At 43.9% G+C, this 20294-nt stretch overlaps 2 protein-coding genes across 5 annotated transcripts in view; one reads left to right on the top strand and one right to left on the bottom strand.

The window, feature by feature from the left end:
- Positions 1-441: 441 nt before the first annotated feature.
- On the top strand, positions 442-15720 carry ZDHHC23 (zinc finger DHHC-type palmitoyltransferase 23). Of its 3 annotated transcripts, none has more exons than XM_045540243.1 (5): positions 442-711; positions 1344-1513; positions 6294-7004; positions 9021-9188; positions 11057-15720. In XM_045540243.1, exons 2-5 carry the CDS (start codon positions 1353-1355, stop codon positions 11322-11324), a joined length of 1308 nt encoding a protein of 435 aa, XP_045396199.1. In that variant the 5' UTR covers positions 442-711; positions 1344-1352; the 3' UTR covers positions 11325-15720. The 3 variants fall into 3 exon arrangements, with proteins under 3 accessions (XP_045396199.1, XP_045396200.1, XP_045396201.1); XM_045540244.1 differs by lacking the exon at positions 442-711 and adding an exon at positions 884-953; XM_045540245.1 differs by lacking the exon at positions 442-711 and having other exon boundaries at positions 1085-1513; positions 9030-9188.
- Positions 15721-16568: 848 nt separating this feature from the next.
- CCDC191 (coiled-coil domain containing 191) overlaps positions 16569-20294 on the bottom strand; it is a 96799-nt gene continuing 93073 nt past the window's right edge. For both annotated transcript variants that reach the window (XM_045540241.1, XM_045540242.1), the window contains one exon: positions 16569-17717. In XM_045540241.1, the coding sequence (XP_045396197.1) occupies positions 17564-17717 (154 nt within the window). In that variant the 3' untranslated portion in view covers positions 16569-17563. The remainder of the gene's footprint in view (positions 17718-20294) is intronic.

The raw sequence follows: 20294 nt of genomic DNA, 5'->3' as shown, positions 1-20294 counted from the left end.
AATTTGGGGGAGGCACTTGGGTAACATGTTGCGGTGGCGATCTCTCCCGCAACGCCTGTTGCCGGCGTCGGCATGAAGGCTGGCTCGCCCACGCTCTCACGTAGTTCGGAAATCCTCCGGCTTCCCGGGTTTCCCGTATTTCCGTCTCCGCACCTCGCCCGCACCCGAGGGCTCGGGAGGCTGCCGCGCCGCCCCCGGGCACGGGCGGGGGCCGGGCCACCGCCTCTAGGGCGGGGCGGGAGGGAGGTGCGCGGCCCGCCCGCTGCTCCCACCTCCCGGACCCGCTCCCGGGCGCCCGTCCTTCTGGCCTCCCGGCTCCAGGGCCGAGGGCCGGGAGGAGGGGCCGCCCGCGGGCTCCGCGGGGTGCGGGCGGCGCACGTGCGGGCGGGCGGGGATCCCCGGCGCCGGGGGCGGGGCACCCGGAAGCGCGCGTGGACCCGCCGCTCCGCGCCCGGCGGGTCGGGGGCCGGCGGGACGGCGCCGGGAGGTGGGCGTGCGGCCGGGGTCGCGGCGGGCTGTGGTCACAGGTGGGCGGCTGTGGCGAGGGCGCGGCGGCGGCCGAGCGGAGCCGGGTTCCCTGAGACTCCGCCGTCACGCCCGGAGCCCCGCGGAGCGGAGATCTGAGACGCGTCCGCGCCCCTGAAGAAGCCAACGCTTCTCCGCTCCGCCTCCACCTCTTCGGCTGCGGCCGCACCTCCGGCCGGAGGGCAGGTAACTTCCCTCCCAAGGTCATCCTCCTGGCGGGGCGGTGCTCAAGGCCCGCCCACGTCCTCCCGATTGGCAGGGGCGGCCGAGGCGCGCCCTCGCGGGGCCGGAGAACCCAGGCTGGACGACAGCCCCGCGCGCTGCCCGGGAGCCTGTTGGCATTCCCGGAGCCGGGGCCCCGGCCGCGGCAACCGAGCGAGTCCGCCGGCGCCGGCGGGCACACGCTTAGCCTCTCCCCAGTGCCCAGGGTGAGTTTTCCACCAGCGCCCAGGCTGGCGGCGGGGACCGCTCTGCTCTCCGCGGCTCGCGCCCGCAGGTGAGCGCCGCCGCCCGCGCCCCGGCCGTCCTGGGCGCGTGGTCGGCTGTCGCTATGGGAACGGCTGGTGCCCAGACGGCGCCTTCCCTGGAGGGGAACGGACGGTGAAGGCAGCTCGGAGCCCCGAGGACCGTGGAGCCCCCTGCTTGGCCAGGCGGAGCCGCAAAAGCCTGTGAAAACGGGACCCCCTCCCCCTCTTTCTTCTCATTTTTGATTGCTCTGGCGTTGGCAGTTAATCAGAGAAGGGGATTTGTTTACAAGTTGTGAGTTGTGTGCTTTCCACCTTTACCTTCTGAGGGCTTCTTACGCCTCATGGTGACAGGTGCAAATCATGACACAGAAAGGCAGCATGAAGCCAGTGAAGAATAAGAAGACCGAAGAACCTGAGTTGGAGCCGCTGTGCTGCTGCGAGTACATAGATCGGAATGGGGAAAAGAACCACCTGGGTGCTTGTTTGTGTGATTGCGAAGATCTGGACGAAGGGTGTGATCGGTAAGAACGGAGCGCATCCTGCTGCCGCCCCACCTTCCCTTCCGAGAACTGCCGTGTAGACTTTAAGCTTAGCCACCAGAATGCTAGAATTTGCTCTTGATTCTATTTCCAAGCATCTAGAATGAGAGTTGGCTTCTGTGTGAAGTGTGAGGATTTTATAAAGATGAATTACGCAGTAGTGCACAGCCGTCACTGTCCAGCTCAGTTTACTAGGAGATTATCATTTTTCATTTAAAGAGAGAAGATGACAGAACAGGCAGATTAAAGGGTAGTCGGCAAGTTAGTATAAAAAAAACAAAGGCAAGCCAGTAGAATCTGTAAGTTTAAAATGAACAGGTAGTTCCAGAAAGTTCCTGCATTCTCAGTGGTCTCAGCATTTGGAGACTGACTACTTGGGACTGAGTAGCACCTGGCCACAAAGGGCTTTGGGGATTGAAAGATGATTTTCGTTTTGTTGGTGCTGGTCTCACCCCTGGTTTCTGGGGAGGAACTCCAGCCAGAAGCCCTGTATCTCCCCTGGATTGACTGTTTTCAGTGTGAGCAGAAACACTGTCTTGATTGATCACATTATATTAATATTTGGCTTTTATTTTCACCACGATCCCAGTGATGGAAATCACTATTTGAAAAGATAATTTTGTACCAAACAGTAATAACCTTGTTTTTATCCATTTTACAAATAATTACATATTTAAGAATTATTGTCATCTGGAAGGCATAATGTGAGGAGAATAGGTATGTTGGAAACTTGCTTTCCCATTAATAATTACTTCTGGTTAAAAAAAGTCATTGCAACTGCATACTGCTGACTTAGCATTTGGTGCATTAATACAGCCATAAAAAGCAACCCTGAGGACTCCTGCAGTCTAGTACCAATCTTGATGGGTTCTTTAGAGAACCCATTACCCCTTTGTAATTCTTCCTTGACAACGTCTACTGTATAGTCTTTTTTACAGGTGTCTTGAAATATAGGTGCTTTAGATTTAGTCTAAAATGTGTACTGAGAAAATGGAACACTTTGCACTAATGAATGGAGAAATGACGGTGTTTCCATAACCACCATCACTCAGGACTGCAGCTCTTCCATTAACCTTGCTAACTCTTCCTCCCTCCTAGCCCTGGGCTGTCCCCCGAGTCCTCTCCTCTGCTCTCTCTATATCCTTCTCTGGCGGTAGGTGTCCAGCACTTCCACTGTTCCTACTGCTCTGTATCACTCCCATATAGTTATTTCTGGCTCACTTCCAAGTTCTAGTCCTACTTTTTAAAATTGTCTGTCTAAAAGCAAAGTTATCTTTCCTTAAACTCTACTTTTCCTTGCTAGCTTGTCTTAGTTCGTTCAGGCTGCTATAATAAAATACCTTACACTAGGTATCTTATAAACAATATAAATTTATTGCTCACAGTTCCAGAGGCTGAGACACTCAAGATCAAGGTGCTGGCAGATTCATTGTTTGGTGGGGCCTTCTTTCTCACAGATGGGGTCTTGTGTCTTTGCACGGCAGAAGGGGTGAACAAGCTCCTCTTTTATGAGGGTACTGATATAGTTTCAGTGTTTGTCCCCTCCAAATCTCATGTTGAAATTTGATCCCCAGTGTTGGAGGTGTGGCCAAGTGCAGGTGTTTGGGTCATGGGGCAGATCCCTCATGAATGGCCTGGTGCCCTCCCCTCTATTAGTTCACTGGAGACCTGGTTGTTTAAGGAGTGTGGCACCTCACCCCCACCTTGCTCCTCTCACCATGTGACACCCCTGCGCCCCCTTGGCCTTCTGTCTTGATTGGAACTCCCTGAAGCCCTCACCAGAAGCAGATGCTAGTGCCATGCTTCTTGTACAGTCTGCAGAACCATGAGCCAAATAAGTGTCTTTTCTTTACAAATTTACCCAGTCTCAGGTATTTTCTTTTAGCAATGCAAACAGACTAACATGGGTACTAATCATGTTCATGGGAGCTCCACTTTCATGATTTAATCATCTCCTAAAGACCCCATTGGGAATTAGGTTTCAACTTATGAATCTTGGGGGGGACACACGTTCAGACCATAATATTCCACTCTGGCTCCCCCAAATTCCCCTAATTCATGTCCTTCTTATATGCAAAATACATTCATTTCATACCAATTCTGGCATCAACTCAGATGTCTAATGTTTAGACTCTAGTCTGAATATCATCATCTAAATCAGATATGGGTGGGACTCAAGGTACTATTCACCCTGAGGCAAATTCTCCCCGAAATGTGAGCCTGTGAAATCAAGCAAGGTATGTGCTTCCAAAATACAATGGTGGGACATGCATAGAATAGACATTCCCATTCCAAAAGGGAGCAGCAGGAAAGAAGAAAGGAGTGACAGGTCCCAACCCTACAGGCAAACAGCATTAAGTCTTAAAGGCTTGAGAATAATCTTTGACTCGATGTTCCGCCTTATGGACATACTGCAATGGAGGTTGAGCCCCCAAGTCTCCAGTTGTCCTCACCCCCACAGCTTTGCTGGGTGTAGCTGATGCTGCGGCTCTCCCAGGCTGGAGTTGCATACTGGAGGCCCTACCAGTCTAGGGTCTTGGGAGCGACCCTGCCCCCACAGCTCCACTAGGCACTGCCTCAGTGGGGGCTCTCTGTAGCAGCCCCATACTCATGGATCCACTGGGCAGTGCCCTATTGGGGGCTCTCTGTGGTGGCAGTTCTCTGCCTCAGCCCTGAGGCACCCCAGGGCATCCTTTGAAATCTAGGTGGAGGTAGCCATGTCTCTGCAGCTCTTGTACTCTGTGTCTGCAGAGTTGTCACCATATGGATGCTGCTGATGCTGCTCTTCAGAGAGGTGGCCACTGTGGCCTGTACTCTACCTAGGCCCACTGGAGCCACACCTGGAGCCGCTATGGAGCACTGCAGCAGAATGTAGGGGGCGGAGATTTGAGCTGTGCCAAGCAGCAAGCCCTGAGGTCCCATGGGTGCCCTTAGCCCCTCCTGTGAAACCATTCTGCCCTCAAGGCCTTGGCACTCTGGGCTTGTGATTGGAATGGTAGCCCCAACAAGCTCCTCAATGCTTCAGGTCGTTCTTACATTGTCTTGAATAAATAGCACAGGGCTGATGCTTACTGATCTCCCTATCCACAGCCTTGCTCTTCTCTCTCAAACACACTTTCTTATTTGTTACTACATATACAGGCTGAGAAGGCTGAGAATTTTCTGCTTCCCTTTTGATTATAAATTGTCTTTCAATCATTTCTCTCTTCTTAAATTTTACTGTAAGCGTTCTAGAGAACCCATGCAGCACCGTGAATACTTTGCTTAGAGATTTATTCTGCCACGTATTCAATTTTATGGCTCTTGAGTTCTACCTTATATGAACACTAGGACACAAACACGATTCCACCTAGTTCCTTGCCACTTTAAAACAAGGATGGCCTTTGCTCCAGTTTCCAGTAGCACGTTCCTCATCTCCATCTGTGATCTCATCAGAATGGCCTTTAGTGTTCGTATTTCTACCAACATTCTGCTCATGACCTCAGGTAATCTCAAAGATTGAGGCTTTCTCTGTACAGCCCTCCTCTTCTTCTGAGCCCTTACCAGAATTGCCTTTTATCGCTTATTCACAATGGTATAGGTTTTTTCCCAGCATATGCTTCAAAACTCTTAGCCCCTACCCATTACCCAGTTCCAAAGCCGCTTCCACATTTTTAGATTTTTGTCATAGTAACACCCCACTTCTCGGTATCAATTTCTTAGTCCATTTGGGTTGCTATAACAAATTACCTTAGGCTGGGTAATTTATAAACAACAGAAATGTATTGCTCATGGTTCTGACGTTTAAGATCAGGGCACCAGCAGATTCATTGTCTGGTGAGGGCTCACTCCCTGCTTCATAGATGGCACTTTCCTCATGATGAAAGGGTTGAACAAGTTTCCTTGGGCCTCTTTTATAAAGGCACTAATCCCATTTATGAGGGCTCTGCCCTTATGACCTAATTACCTCCTAAAGGCCCTACCTCTTAATACTATGTTGCCTTGGGATTAGGTTTCAACATGAATTTTGGGAGGACACAAACATTTAGAACATCACATAGCCCAAGTGTCCAAAAAACATGAACCAACACCGTTCTGTTCACCTATCTCAGTCGTTTGACTCATACTATTACTAGTTTGGTCTTCATTCTTCCTTCTGCCAACCCCTGGCCCTGATAGACTTTTCCCTGGGCCCAGGCCAGGTTTTGTGCTGCACACATTTCTTTCCATTGGAAAGCCGCCCTGCTTCCCTCTCCATCCATACAAATGCTAGCCGGTCATCAAAGTCGAGCACAAATCCCACCTTTTCCACAAAGACCCTTCTGATGATTCCTCCCAGAAGTACTGACTCTCTCCTCCGAGCACACTTTGTAATGTTTGATCATAGGAGTTTATTGATTATTGCTGCTTTGTCATTTAACTAATATTTCTTGAATTCCCATGTTGTCTTCACAACTAGATTGTGAATTTTTTTGAGACTCTTAGGACGGTACAGGTCATAAGATCTGAACATTACTTATATGGAGTATGGGTACATACCTATATATTTGTTTAGTAGAGAATAATTTATTTAGTGGAGACTGTTAAGTTTGTAGCATCTTCTCGTTCCTATTAACAAAATGACACATGAATCTGAAAAGCTTGTGTTTAGTAGTAAGGAAGTAAAACACTTGGCTTTTCATCTCTTTTATTGTTTATCCTGCTGTTTGGCATTCAGTGTTCTGTGGTTGATAAATCAACAAACCCATACGAAGTCCCTTCTCTTTGTGCTCTTTCTGAATAGATGGATTACATGTAAATCTGTGCGGCCAGAGACTTGTGAAAGAATTATGGATACAATTTCTGATCGCCTCCGAATTCCTTGGCTTAGGGGAGCCAAAAAAGTTAACATCAGCATCATTCCTCCTCTCGTCCTCCTGCCTGTCTTCCTTCACGTGGCTTCCTGGCATTTCCTCCTGGGGGTGGTGGTTTTGACCTCCCTCCCTGTGCTGGCCCTGTGGTACTACTACCTCACTCACAGAAGGAAAGAACAGACTCTGTTTTTCCTGAGCCTTGGCCTGTTCTCCCTGGGCTACATGTACTATGTGTTCCTGCAGGAAGTGGTCCCCAGAGGGCGTGTGGGGCCCACTCGGCTGGCTGTTCTCACCTGCGGGTTATTTCTGATACTCTTAGCCTTGTACAGAGCCAAGAAGAATCCAGGCTACCTCAGCAATCCAGCAGGCAGTGACAGATCTCTAGGTGGCAGCCACGTGGAATGCCTGAACAGAAAGGGGCAGGAGAAGACCAAAGGGTTCCCTGGAGCAGACACATCGGGAAGCCTCAACAATCGCGCGCTGAAGGATGACCTTAAGGGCTCCTCCAGGGTGTCAGCTGGGAGTCCCACCAAGGTGAAGGAGGACTGGTGTGCCAAGTGCCAGCTGGTGCGACCAGCCCGGGCATGGCATTGCCGGATCTGTGGCATCTGTGTGAGGAGAATGGATCATCATTGTGTCTGGTATGCTGGAAAAATTTGGAGGCTTCAGAAGTGTAAATTCATGTCAGACTCTAGCCATATTTGATCCTCCTTTGTGCTATGCTAAGATTTCTGTGCTTCCCAGCTTTACACCTTGTAGATATTTGTGGGCTGGTATGATGTTCCCACTTAGTCATCAGTTTTTCGAGTTTCACAAATTTAGTTCCTTCAGTCATTTCCTGAAGAAGAATAACAGAAAAGTTGTGGGGCTTTTTTGCAATTTTCTTTTGAATTGCTCTTCATTTATCTTTTCCTTTCTAATAGAGAACTATCTACAGTTGAATGATTTTTTTTAAAACAATTTATCAGAATCAGTATAGACATATTTCCCTGGGCTATTCCTTTTGAACATAGATAGAGCTCAAAAAAACATACCCCTATTTTTAGGTGACTGTTTTGTCTTCTTGCCATACCTCCTTGATCGTTTCTTTTTTTTTTTTTTTTTTATGCTACCAGTGATTTCCACTCAAACATTATCGAATTGAGGCCCTACCAGATAAACTCTCTATTTGGTTATTTGTGGCAAGAGGGGCTTCTTTCATACCTTCCATCTGGCCAGTGGCAAATGAAGACAGATAAGGCCCATAAGATGCAAAGTGCAATGTTTAAAGATAATGTTGCATTTTTTTTTTTTTTTTTGAGACAGTCTCGCTCTGTTGCCCAGGCTAGAGTGCCATGGCGTCAGCCTAGCTCACAGCAACCTCAAACTCCTGGGTTCAAGCGATCCTACTGCCTCAGCCTCCCAAGTAGCTGGGACTACAGGCATGCGCCACCATGGCTGGCTAATTTTTTTCTACATATATTTTTAGCTGTCCATATAATTTCTTTCTATTTTTAGTAGAGACGGGGTCTCACTCTTGCTCAAGCTGGTCTTGAACTCCTGACCTCGAGCGATCCTCCTGCCTCGGCCTCCCAGAGTGCTAGGATTACAGGCGTGAGCCACTGTGCCTGGCCAATAATGTTCCAGTTTTACTGAGTAAATCTAAACTAAAGGGAGTGTAATTAATTCAGATGCAAATGCTATAAGTAGCATGTTTGTAGGTTATTGCTCTTCATGCAGTCATGGTCAGTGAATCATGCCTTTCGTGTCTAGGACTCTACTCATGTAGCATACCTCCCCCTCAGAAGGGGGCACAGGAGAGGGTGAGTGTGCAGGAAGGGCCGAGAGCACAGCAGAGTGGACTTAAGTGCATGGCTCAAGTACAAGGACAGCTTTTTTCTGGGACTTTGTCTTTAGAAGTAAACAGGTGTTTTCATTTTTAGGTATTCCACTTCTGTGTCTTCATCATTTATTCCCCTCTGTGTATGTGTGTGTTTGGGTGGGGGGAGGGCAGTTATTTACAAATGCTGGTTTGCAAAAGTCCTGAGAACCTCACCTAACAGCAGATCTCCCCTGCCTGCCTCAGCATCCCGGTGTGCAGTGGGCAGGAGGGACTGCCTGTACCGCCTGCCCTACAAATGGCTGTGACACAGAACTATTTTTACCTGACCAACGGCTTGCATGTTATCAAGTTGTTCTCCACCTCACACCATGTTTCTAACCTCTTTGGAACTTTTTATTACTCTTTACATATTTAACATGTTTTCCCATACTGTGGTGATACTTCTGACTTAGCATTTTTTTAAGTTTTTATAATTCTGCTGTTTGTCTCCCTTTCCTTAGCATGGAAATGACAATGTTGACTCTCTTCATAGATGGGTAACAGACTTCACTTACTAATATTTAGGAAGATTTGTTAGCCAGATTCTGCTTTTTTCCTCAGTCTTGTTCTTGAACTAATGGTAAAATTCCACTTTGCAAAGAGCAGAGAATGTAAGATTGTATACCTCTGTGGACAAGTGTTTAATTCCTTAAAATTGAAAAATAAGAGAACTTGCTTTTTAATAAGTAAAATTCACACTGTCCCTATTTTAAAAGCTTTGTTATTTATTATGTGGGTTATATAGAGAACTTTTAAAAACATGTTTGCTTTTTTTCCCCCTCTGTGCTGTTTTGAGGATAAATAGCTGCGTTGGAGAATCCAATCATCAAGCATTTATACTTGCCCTTTTGATCTTCTTGCTCACCTCGGTGTATGGGATCACACTGACCTTGGACACCGTTTGTAGAGACAGAAGTGTCTTCACGGCTCTCTTCTATTGTCCTGGAGTTTATGCAAATTACAGGTAAGTTGCAGATGCCACAGTGTAGAGACCCCCAGAGGAAGTCATGGATGTTGCTATTAACAGGGCCTGTCGCTTACTACTGGGCTAGGAGTTCTCAACCAAAGCATAGGACAGGCAGTGGCGATGCTCGGAGTCCCTGAAATTGCCAACAAAATTGTGTAGTGGTTCTGTGTATTTTCTAAGGTGATGTCAAAAGGATTGTTGACCCTTAAAACGTGAAGAGCCAGTAGCCTACCAACAGAACCAGGCTTTAATCAGGGCCTTCCAGGGTTATGACCACACTTACACGCCCAAGGTAGCAATAGTGAAACTAAATCAATAACTAGCGGTTCCAGGTGTGTATGGGGTATATTTTGTCATAAATATCAAGGATCACTTCTCACTTCATTGCTGCTTTCTGGTGCTTTTTAGCCCGATCTTCATTTAGTACTTACTGATGACCCTTTTAAGAGGTGCTCACATCTCTGTAACCTTCCTTTTATCTCTAATCTCCTCTTGGTTTTTCCTGTTCTACATTTTTTTTTATTTTAAATCACCACTCATGATTACTGTGGTATGTAGGTCAGAATTTCCTTAGGCATTGTTAGGTCGGGGCCCATTTATATGTTGTGAAGATCCCCGAGCTATGGCACAAGCGGGGATTCTTCAGCTTCAGCTCTGGCCCTGGCCGCCTCCCCTGAACGCCAGGGCGCCCTCGGCCCGTGTTTCTTTCCTTTCCTCCCCCCTTTTCCTCTGACATGAGAGCTCTATGGTTTGATCCTTTTCTTTCTTGTCACTCTTCATTGTCAGAACAACCCCTGCTTCCTCTAGATAGTACCCCTGTGCGGCATTTGTTTTTATCAGCCTGTGGACAGATCTCCCATTGCTGTTCTAGATCTAGGCGTTTGTGGGCAGTGTTAGAATAGATTGGTCCTCTTCTCCGGGTAAGTTTCTTTCCGAGCTGTGTGGTGCGTCTTACTAGGTTGTGAAATTCTTCGCTAACACAATGGGTGAGGAATGTCCTAAAGCAGAGCAAGTCGCTACCCTCAGCGGGGTGACTTCAGTGACTGAGGAACACAGTCGTGCTGTTGGTCCTCACCCCACTTTGCAGGGGATTCATGTCCCCTCATTTTTATGGTTAGGTCCTTGGATTTAATCATTTCCAAGGCCCTTCAGCTTTCCTGATGAAGATTCTGAATGAGTTTATTTCCCACCAGCTCTTAATTGGCAATTGTTTGGATGACAGTAACCAAATGGTGGGCGCTAATGGGCAGCCCTCCTCGCAGTCTTACTAATGAGCCTGAAAGGAGCTCTCCTGTCCTGTGTGATTCTGTTTGGCTCTGGGAGCCACGTTTGGAATGTTGTGCTGTTCCTGCATCTCTTGTAAGCGAGCAAAGCGCTACCAGTTTTGGAAGTTGTCTTCTTTGTGTTCCTCAGCATTTGACTGAAAAGAGCGGAGATTAATAACTTTAGCACTGTTCCTAGGTGCCCACTTGCAGCTTCTTTGAGGACATTTATAGCAATCTCATGCTGCCTTTGTTTTCTCATGCATTAGACACAATTTAGGACTTATTCATTCAACAAACAAATGTTGAACACCATTATGTCAGGCACTCTGCTGGTTGTATGGAGCACACAAAATGTAAAAAAACAGTTCTTGCTATTCTGGTATGACATACTAGAAAAAGAGGCACCAATAATTTAGAAGAAAATAGAATATGTTAATTCTCCTAAGTTAGGTTATTGGCACTCTGAGTATCTTCCATAGGGTTGGGGAAGGTGCCAGAGTCCTTAGTAATAAGTAAAAAAATGTGTGAAATGTTAGCACGATGATGTGTTTCTCAATGTGACAAAAACGGCAGCCCTGACTGGCCTTTCCTCCCTCCCAGCTCGGCTCTGTCCTTCACCTGCGTGTGGTACTCAGTAATCATCACAGCAGGTATGGCCTACATCTTCCTGATCCAGCTGATAAACATCAGCTACAACGTGACCGAGAGGGAAGTGCAGCAGGCCCTTCGCCAGAAGACCGGGCGCCGGCTCCTCTGCGGGCTCATCGTGGACACAGGCCAGTACAATCGGGGTTTCCTGCGGAACTGGCACCAGTTCTCCACCCTGGGCACACGTGCATTCCACCACCCTGCCGAGGACATTGTCTGAAGTGCCTTGTGTGGGGCCTGCTGAGGGGTGACAGCTCCTCCCTCCGTCGCCCTTCCATCTTACACTTCAGTGTCTACGCAGGATGTTCATTTGATCCCCAGTTTCTTAAAGGGATTATAGGGCCATGCTCAGGTTTAGAGACTGGACTGAGAAAAAGTTAATTTTTCTGACTTCACAATTTAAGAGATTTTTATATTGAAGCAGTAAAAGTGAGCCATTCCTTGCTAGTCACCTTATTAATTGACTCAGTCACCAGAAGTTAAAAAGGATGTGGATTGCTAATGCACAAATTGATAGAAGCAATTCTTGTCCATTAGTTTGGGGGAAAGAGTTTTGGATTAGGATAGTTTCTAGTCCCTCTTTCAATTCTTAATAGCCATGTGACCCTTAGTTGAGTCACTTTCCCAAGTCTCAGGGTCATCTGTAAAGTGGGGTACTGATGCCTGCCCTGGCTACCTCACGGAGCTGTCATGAGGGTCATGTGAGGGATGAGGGATGTGGAAAGCACTAAAACATAACTAAAGCACCACGAGGTATGAAGCATTATTAGGAAAATCCTAAGACTGAAGAAAAATGTAGGTCAGAATACTGAAGCCAATATTATTAGGGTAATCAGTTTTTAGCATATACTGTATTGTACAATTATGAGAATTTCAATTTCTCTTTAAGTATTAGATATTAACTACTCACACAGAGGAGAAGATGACCAGATGAATTCATGCTAGTCATCTGATCTTGAAAGGACAGTTGATAACAATTATAAAGATAATTATTGCTAGTGTAACGTGCAGTGGTCATGAGTTTAGGTGATGAGTTCTTATGTTTATTTTTTTATGTGTCTGTTTGGATTTCCTATAAGTAACTCCACTAGGAATTAATGTTTTTTCCTCCCTTTCCATGTTTTATGGGGTAAGGTGCTAGCACACTTGAGACGGTGGCTACAAGAGGAGAACAGACACTCCTATGGGAATACTTTACTCTCTTTCCTGGGTAGGGAGGTTGACTGGTATCAAGGGCTTGCATTTTTTGTTCTGATATTTCAAATGCTGTCACTTACAGCACTCGATCGCAAAAATCAGTCTTCTGGCATTCGCTTTATTCTGGCATGAACTTTCTGTGAGGAGGTGACTGACATCTTCCCACTTAACTTGCACATTACTTCTCATTCACCCTTCCCTAAACAAAAGTATCTCACTAGGAGAGAAAAAACAGGGTATATGTAATTTCCACTAATTAATGGATTACTATTCTTTCTTTCCTAGTTCTTCCCGAAATACCCAGTTGTTCTTTTACTCAGATCTCAAAACTGAAGATGGATAAAAGATTAAATATTTATATAGAATGGGTCATTCTGCCATAGAATTAAGTTGAGAGAATTTCAGATGGGGAAATACCTCCTGAAATGTTTGGTCTTATACATGTACTGTTTTGCAATCCCAAAGGTAATTCATGAGTCCTTATTCTTAAATTTGCCTTGGCCTATAGCTTGATATAGGGAAAATAATGCCAGCTTTTTCAGTCACTCTGTGCATTTTGCTTTAGCAAGAGATTTATAGATGTTAAGAGGAAATATTGCTGCTTCCTGCAATTCTACCCTCTGCAGCTAGCACCATCCCTAGTCTTGCCATTAATTGGTGCTGTCCCTAAGATGGTCACTGCGTTTTTATTCAGGCTTGTCGGTGCTCTCTCCAGAGATGGATTGTTTAATGAATGATAGGCCCTATATTCCATTGGGATGAACCAAAGAGCAAGCCTGGGGATGTTAGCAGACGCTGTGGTTTCTACAGTGGTGGCCTCTCTCTGACCCAGAATGGAATATTCATTTAGAATGAAAGTTGGATCTGAAATAACTGATTTCCTTCTATATAGGTTTTAGATAAGAGAGACAGTAATAATGTCAAGGACAGCACATGTGGGCAGAAATCAGTAGTTGTGTCTCTTGAATGCTGGCTGCACAGCCAACTCAGATTGTCTAGCAATTCATATAATAAAAATTCATAGAAACATTAGTATAGTCAGTATTTTAGCTTCTTGCCAAATCTTTAACAACAATCAAAATGTGATGTGATGAAGATGAATAGTTCAAAAAGACCAGAGTCATTTGGAAGCATTAGGAATGATCACCATCTTTATAACAACTCACTCCTAATAGGGTTGAGGTAACTCAGTTTTCCTCATTTGGGTAGGGACTCCCTGTATATTATTCTGGCTTATTGGAATTAAGATGCTTGTTTTAAGTTCCTTGAGACTTATGATTGGCAGTTTACAGAAGAAAAGTTCAAACCTGTGAAAAGATCGGTGGTTTTGTGTGGTAAAAGCCATCTGAAGTATTTGTACCAAAAGGAGCAGCAAATGAGGGGCCAGCCAAGAGCAGTGTTTCTATAGGCCCTGGGACATCCTTGGTCTACACTCTTAGACTGTTGAGCCTCTTTATGACCCGGAACTATTTGAGTGATTTTATTATAGGTCTTGGTTGTCTCCAGAGGGCAGAAGAATTTAATGTGAAATCTTTGAAAGGATAAGGCCTTTGCAAATGACTTAGTTCCAGAAAAACATTTGGTGGGGTGCAGTGGACAACTGCCCCGCAACCTGTAAACCAGCAGTCTTGGCCAGAGGAGCAAGTCCCCCGAATGTGATTCCAACAAGCAGGTCCCCTTCTGTCACCCCACATCCTCCTGCTCTGTTAATAAACATACTGGATGTGGAGCTTAATAAATTACCTACTATATTCTCACCACTTACATTATTATCACACCACCGTGTACTATTCCTGGGGGAGACAAATGGGCTCATTTGAAAGATTCACGGGAGAAATAGTTAAGGATCAGAATTACATGAAAGGAGACAATCTTTCAATATTTAAAAATGTTTCTTACGATACTCACAGAGTACTTTTGTGGCTCTAGCTGAAAATGAACTGACCATTAACAACGCCTTTTTGGTAGGTTACTCTGATGCTGCTCAAGTAAAGCCTTAAGTGTGTTTTGGGGACAGTGTGCTGTTTGTTTCACTTCAGCCACATGTGCTTGTGTTTAGGATACTGTAAATCTTTGCTATCCAAGTAGCATTTTCCTTGGTGAATGGAGTAATTGTTGTCTTCCACTGTACCATCTGCCTAAGCAGAAAGATTGCTTACAAACTTCTCTTATGCAATAGTCCTTGGTACTTCTAATATTTTTAGCAAGAGAAAATTTTCTATACCAGACACTTCCACTGCCAGAAAACACAATGCCAGTAAGATTCTACATAATATTGACCATCTGCTTAACAGACTATATTTCCTTTAAATAGGACCTTAACTTTTTATTATAAAGCTCAACTAATATAAGCAAAAAAATGACATCTAGGAGCACACTCTTAACCAGGATGTTTAAAAATTAATGTTTTGTGAGGTGTAAGGGTCTCTTTCAACTAGGGAAGTAGGTTTATATGACTTAACTTCATTTTAGCCATGTTTTGGAACCCTACATTTTGAAAAGGAGTATTTTTTTAAACAAGCAACAGATGATGAGAGACACTTGGTTGAGGCACCAAACAGGAATCTGGTTTTCCCAGCAGCACCTTGACATGTGTGCCATTTTATCTTAAACACTGCAAAGATCACACAGGGAGAATGAAAGCCATGCTAAACTTACTACCGAATACAATTCATATGTTCTCATAGATGTTTGCTGTGAGTAATATAAACTCTTTGCAGAATCAGCTAAGTGTCATCCTGTTGCTAATGGACTAGTACCCACACTTCAGCTGGCACTGAGTGTTTCACTGCGTTAGCGAGCAGCAGGCCAAAGACTGAATGAATGCTTAGTGGAGACAAATTTCTTAGGGGCTGTGGCCATCACCGAGTTGGGCTTGTGACTTACTGGAACTGTAGCCCTCCCGATGGCACCTTTCACCTCTAGAAATTCATACTTAAAAGACAAAGCTTTAAAACCAGAGCTAGTCTGTTCTAGTTATTGATGCAGCTAAAATTCTGTATTTCTTCAGATGGAGCCACTGACAAAATACCATGTTACAGAGCTTGCGAGCTCAACCTGTTGCGATCCTTTGGTCTGGGTGATTTGATGGTTCGAGTTGTTAGAGCTCTTGAGCCTTTTCATTTGATTACATTTCTGGGTCTGATGTTAGACTAAAGGAAACCCAGGAATATTTATTTAATGTTTAATGTAACTGGCCCAGCCAGCAGCATTAAAGTGGACTTCCAAAGCCAACCCTGGAGGCTGTGGGCTGAGCATTTTGCACTGTTTTTATACTTGTATTCCTATCCTCTTACCACCTCAGACTCAAGACACAAGGCCTTTTAAATGGAGATTTTACAAATTACTGCCATTTATGTAAAATAATGTCCTATGACGAAGTTGTTTAAATGGAAAATAAAGTGCTTTCTTTAAGGAAAATAGCTAGTGTTTCTTGGTGTGTCTCTTGAACTCTTTTGCTTTAAGAAAACCCTGCATTAGATCTGTGCTGCCTCTTTGGCTACCTGGATATCCCATCCTGTGGACCTGTCCCTAACCCTAAACTGTCATTTTCCTGGTGGTTATTTTTCCAGTTTTGCGGGTCAGAGATACTGCTTATTCAGGCATTATGTTAGCAGTAATATTTTAAATCATGTCTGCATCATGGTCCAGCAAGAAACAACGTGAAAATTATTTTCCTTATATCCCTTCAGAAGGTTCTGTAAGTAGGTAAAAAGGCTAGCTGGCCCAATCAGAATATGGGCTGCTAAAGACTCAATTTCTAGTTGATGCTTAAGGAGAGGCAAAAATAAGAGAAATCTTAAGAAAGAAAACGTAAGCTTTATGGTTTTATTTAGGCCCCTGGCATGTATATACTTAAGGAATTCACCCTTCCCTACGTACAGACTCAGCATTAAAATCAAATGGGTATTTGGCTTGTTTGTGGGTGCTAATATCAGCCAATATTCTGTAACTGTAATGTAGTTAAGTAAGTATAAACAGCAATTTAGATGGAAAGAGATTAAGGGAAATTACTTTTAGTTATTTTTTTTTAGTGGCCATTAGTCTTAAAAACACTTTTGAATTTTTAGATGACAACTGTACAATCAGAGTAAAGGAAAACGTGTGGGAACAGGGATGTTGCAGAAGAAATAAAGTTCAATTTGGATATTTTGTCTTATCTTAGTCATCACACATCTTCCACAAAAAAAGGATATAAATCATTTTGCAGGTAGAGTAGCTAGATATCCCTTCTTATAAGTGTTAATACAAGACAATAACAGGAATATTCATTTGAAAAATACCACAGAATTTTATTTTGCCAACTCAAATTTTCAACATACCAAATGATAGTAGTTACCTCAGGGCTACAAAGGACATTCTCATTTTACTGTGTGCATTTATGGACTACTTGAATTTGTTATAATAAACATGTATTTTGTAATGAAAATTTTTTTCTAGCAGGTAATTCTCTAAGACAATTCTCAGAAGAGAGCATTTTATCAGTCTTTATAGCACCTTAAAGATTAAAAGATTCTTTGAATTCAAGATAGGTATCTCAATATCCAGATCAAACTGAGCAGAGGACTAGAAGACCAATTGAGTGTATTATCTGGCAGTTGCAATTGGGAGTGTGAACAGATGTTTTAATGACTTGCTGGGCTGTCTTTGATAGAGTTTGGAGTTCCCTTCATGCTTATCAAGGTGCACTGAAGAGAAGTATCTTTGGTGCCCCAGTTTCTCTGAAACCAGGATAAGCTACTGCCCTCTGTGTGGAATACCTTTTGGTCAAAAAGGACAGGGTCTGGTAGATGCCTGTCACTGCGGCTTGGGCACCAGAAGACTGACCACTCATGCTTCCTTTTGTAAGTATTCACTACTTTTTATTTTTATTGAATTAAAGTTACATTTATCAACAACTCATGTTAAGCTATGAGGACACATTTTTCTTCACAGGCTCAGGCAGGCAAACACTTGTCCTTTTTAAAGATTACTATGCTAAAAATATATAGGATACAGTTGAACAGTGGAGCTCTATACTGTTCCTTTGGATGATCCCACTGTGATAAATGCTGTAGTGAATGACCAGCAATCCAGGAAAAAAATCAAAGAAGGAAATAAAAATTCCCAGAATAATTCTTTTGATAGAAGAACTCTCTCATAGAAAATAAACCAGGTATATGTAGGTATGTGGGTGGGTGGAGAAAACACTAGTCTGCCTTCACTGGCACACCAAAGACTTATCTTACTCAGGGGCCGATCATCTGATTGCTTATATGTAACTTAATAGTCACTTCTGGGTGCCCGCACTTGGAAGTCTGGAAGAATCTCAGCTACCTTCCTACGGAGCTGCTCTCGCCGTTCTTCTTTTACTCTTTCCTCTTTCATGAGTTTTCCAAACTTTTTCCACGTCTGAAATGTGATCCAGAGAATCCTCCTTTAAGAATAAAGAAGAAAAGTGAAATAACTAAGGAAAAGTTGACTGTTCATCTGACATACATGAAAACCTTTATAAAAATAATTCTTATGTGAATAAAATATTTTGTAAAATGTGTGGAAATCACAATTGGGATTCAGACAGTGAAATGCTATGAAGAACATAAAGCAACAAAAGCGGATGAGAGTGACTAAGAAGTTATTTTTATTTTCGACTGAATGGTCAGGGAAACTCTCTGAGGAGGTGACATTTGAGCATAGCACCCAGTGGCCTCTGATAATGCAGGTTGTGAGACTTGCGCCTCTGCTGATCTGATCACAGCCTGTATGTTGTACCCAAGCAAGGGATCCCTCTTGCAGCCGCAGCCCTTGGGGCAAAGAAAACTGCAGGCAGAATGTGTCATCGTTGCAAGCATCAGGCCCCAGTGCATAGACTTATTCAAAAAGCCTGCTGGTAACCTCACCACCACCAACAACAAAAAAGAACAAGTCATGAATTTCAGTTGAGAAAACGTACCGTACCGTCACATTCTGGAAACATGGTCATGAAGGGTTGCATGTGGAAGCCGAGGGTTTCTGTGGTCACAGGGAAGCATGCAGTGGCCTTTCAGGATTTATTAAAGCCCACTCCAGCTGAACCCAAGGGCCATCAAGGTAAGCCGGAGTAGCGGCTGCCCCAGGAGGGAGTGAGACTGGAGAACAGTTTTGATACAGTGGGAGGGTGCAGTGCGGGAGGTAAGCACAGGGCACTTCCAGGTCTGGTGCTGAGGAGCGGGAGTTTTTGAAGGAGATGTCTGAATTTTTGTCAGGCAAAGAAAAGGCTTTCTAGGAGAGGGCACGTCTTGAGTAAAGGCAAAGAGGTAAGAATAGCATGATGTGTGTGTGTGGAATTACAAGTGGAGTTATGTCGTTGAAACAAAGTACTGACTAGTTCATCTTTTTATAACTAGAGGCAGAGATGGGATTTGTTCTGGCCTCTTGACCATCTAATGAAGCCCTTGAATGCGTGTCAGTCTTCGTTAATTTTATGGCTGTTGGTTGTTTCATGTTTTTGATGATGTTGATTTTTGTTGGTTGAGGTACTAGTTTTAAAAAAAAGTCTCCTGGGAGTGGAACTGCTTCATTACTTTCTACTTTTATCCATTCAGTCCACCACTGACAGCTTCCTGTGCTTGGCTGTATGGCCCACTCCCAGCCATGGACCCTGTCTCCCACTCTTCCCTGCTATTCACATCAACTCTCCTCTGGCTACACTACGGTTTTCTGACTTCTACATTTTAGCTTCTACTGTTCAACCCTAATTGAAATGCTCTGCCTTTGGGGGAAGTCTTCCCCCCATCATCCTTGCCTGCATTTTTCTTTCTTCGCTCTGAACTCCGAAAACACATGATTATGATCACTGGTTTGGCACTTATTTAGTCTATCTACAGCTAGCTATCTTTTTAAAATAATTTATTTTTTATTGATATGTATATATTTTGGGGGTACATGTGATAATTTCATACATTCATATAATGTGTAAAGGTCAAATTAGGGGAATTAGGATATTCATCACCTTAAATATTTATCTTTATTCTAGGAACATTCAAATTATTCTCTTCTAGATATTTTAAAATGTGTAATAGATAATTGTTAACAATAGTCACCCTAATGATCTACAGAACACTGTCTTATTTCTTCTAACTGTATATTTGTACCCATTAATCAACCTCTCCTCATCTTCCTCTCCTCCCTACCTTTCCTGGCCTCTGGCAATCACCAGTGTATTATACTATCTTCGTGAGGTCTCCATTGTTAGCTCCCCCATATAAGTGAGAACATGGGATATTTGTCTTTTTGTGCTTAGCTTATTTCACTTAATTTAATGACCTCCAGTTCCATCCATGTTGCTGCAAATGACAGGATTTTATTTTTTTTATTGTGTATATATACTACATTTTGTTTATCCATTCATCCATTGTTGGGCACCTTGGTTGATTCCGTATTTTGGCTATGGTGAATAGTGCTGCAATAAACATGGAAGTGCAGATATCTCTTTGATATACCAATTTCCGTTCTTTTGGATATATACCTAGTAGTGGAATTGTTGGAGCAAATGGTACATCCAATTTTAGTTTTTTTTTTTTTGAGGAACTTCCATAGTGTTTTCCATAGTGAGTGCATCCTCACCAAAAGTGTATGAGGATTCCCCTTTCTCTACATACTCATCAGCATCTGCTGTTCTCTTTTGGATAAGAGCAACTTTAACTGGTGTGAGGTGGTATCTCACTGTGGTTTTGATTTCCATTTCTCTGATAATTAGTGATGTTGAGCATTTTTTCATGTATCTGTTGGTCATTTATATGTCTTCTTTTGAGAAATGTCTATTCATTTGGCCCATTTTTAATTTGGATTGTTTGGTGTTTTGCTATTGAGTTGTTTAAGCTCCTTATATATTTTGGTTATTAATCCCTTGTCAGATGGATAATTTGCAACTATTTTCTCTCATTCTGTGGGTTGTCCCTTCACTTTGTTGATTGTTTCCATTGCTGTGCAGAAGCTTTTTAGCTTGATGTAATCCCATTAGTCTATTTTTGCT

This window comes from Lemur catta, chromosome 1 (assembly GCF_020740605.2).
Source record: "Lemur catta isolate mLemCat1 chromosome 1, mLemCat1.pri, whole genome shotgun sequence".
Lineage (NCBI taxonomy): Eukaryota > Metazoa > Chordata > Mammalia > Primates > Lemuridae > Lemur > Lemur catta.
Note: the sequence above shows the minus strand (reverse complement) of the source record. Positions and strands in the feature narration are given on the sequence as shown.

Excerpts from the sequence above, each read along its gene's own strand:
- ZDHHC23 (XM_045540243.1), top strand. The coding sequence starts at position 1,353 with ATGACACAGAAAGGCAGCATGAAGCCAGTGAAGAATAAGAAGACCGAA. Across the intron at positions 7,005-9,020 it reads ATGGATCATCATTGTGTCTG|GATAAATAGCTGCGTTGGAG; the intron begins GTATGCTGGAAA and ends TGCTGTTTTGAG. Across the intron at positions 9,189-11,056 it reads GGAGTTTATGCAAATTACAG|CTCGGCTCTGTCCTTCACCT; the intron begins GTAAGTTGCAGA and ends CCTCCCTCCCAG.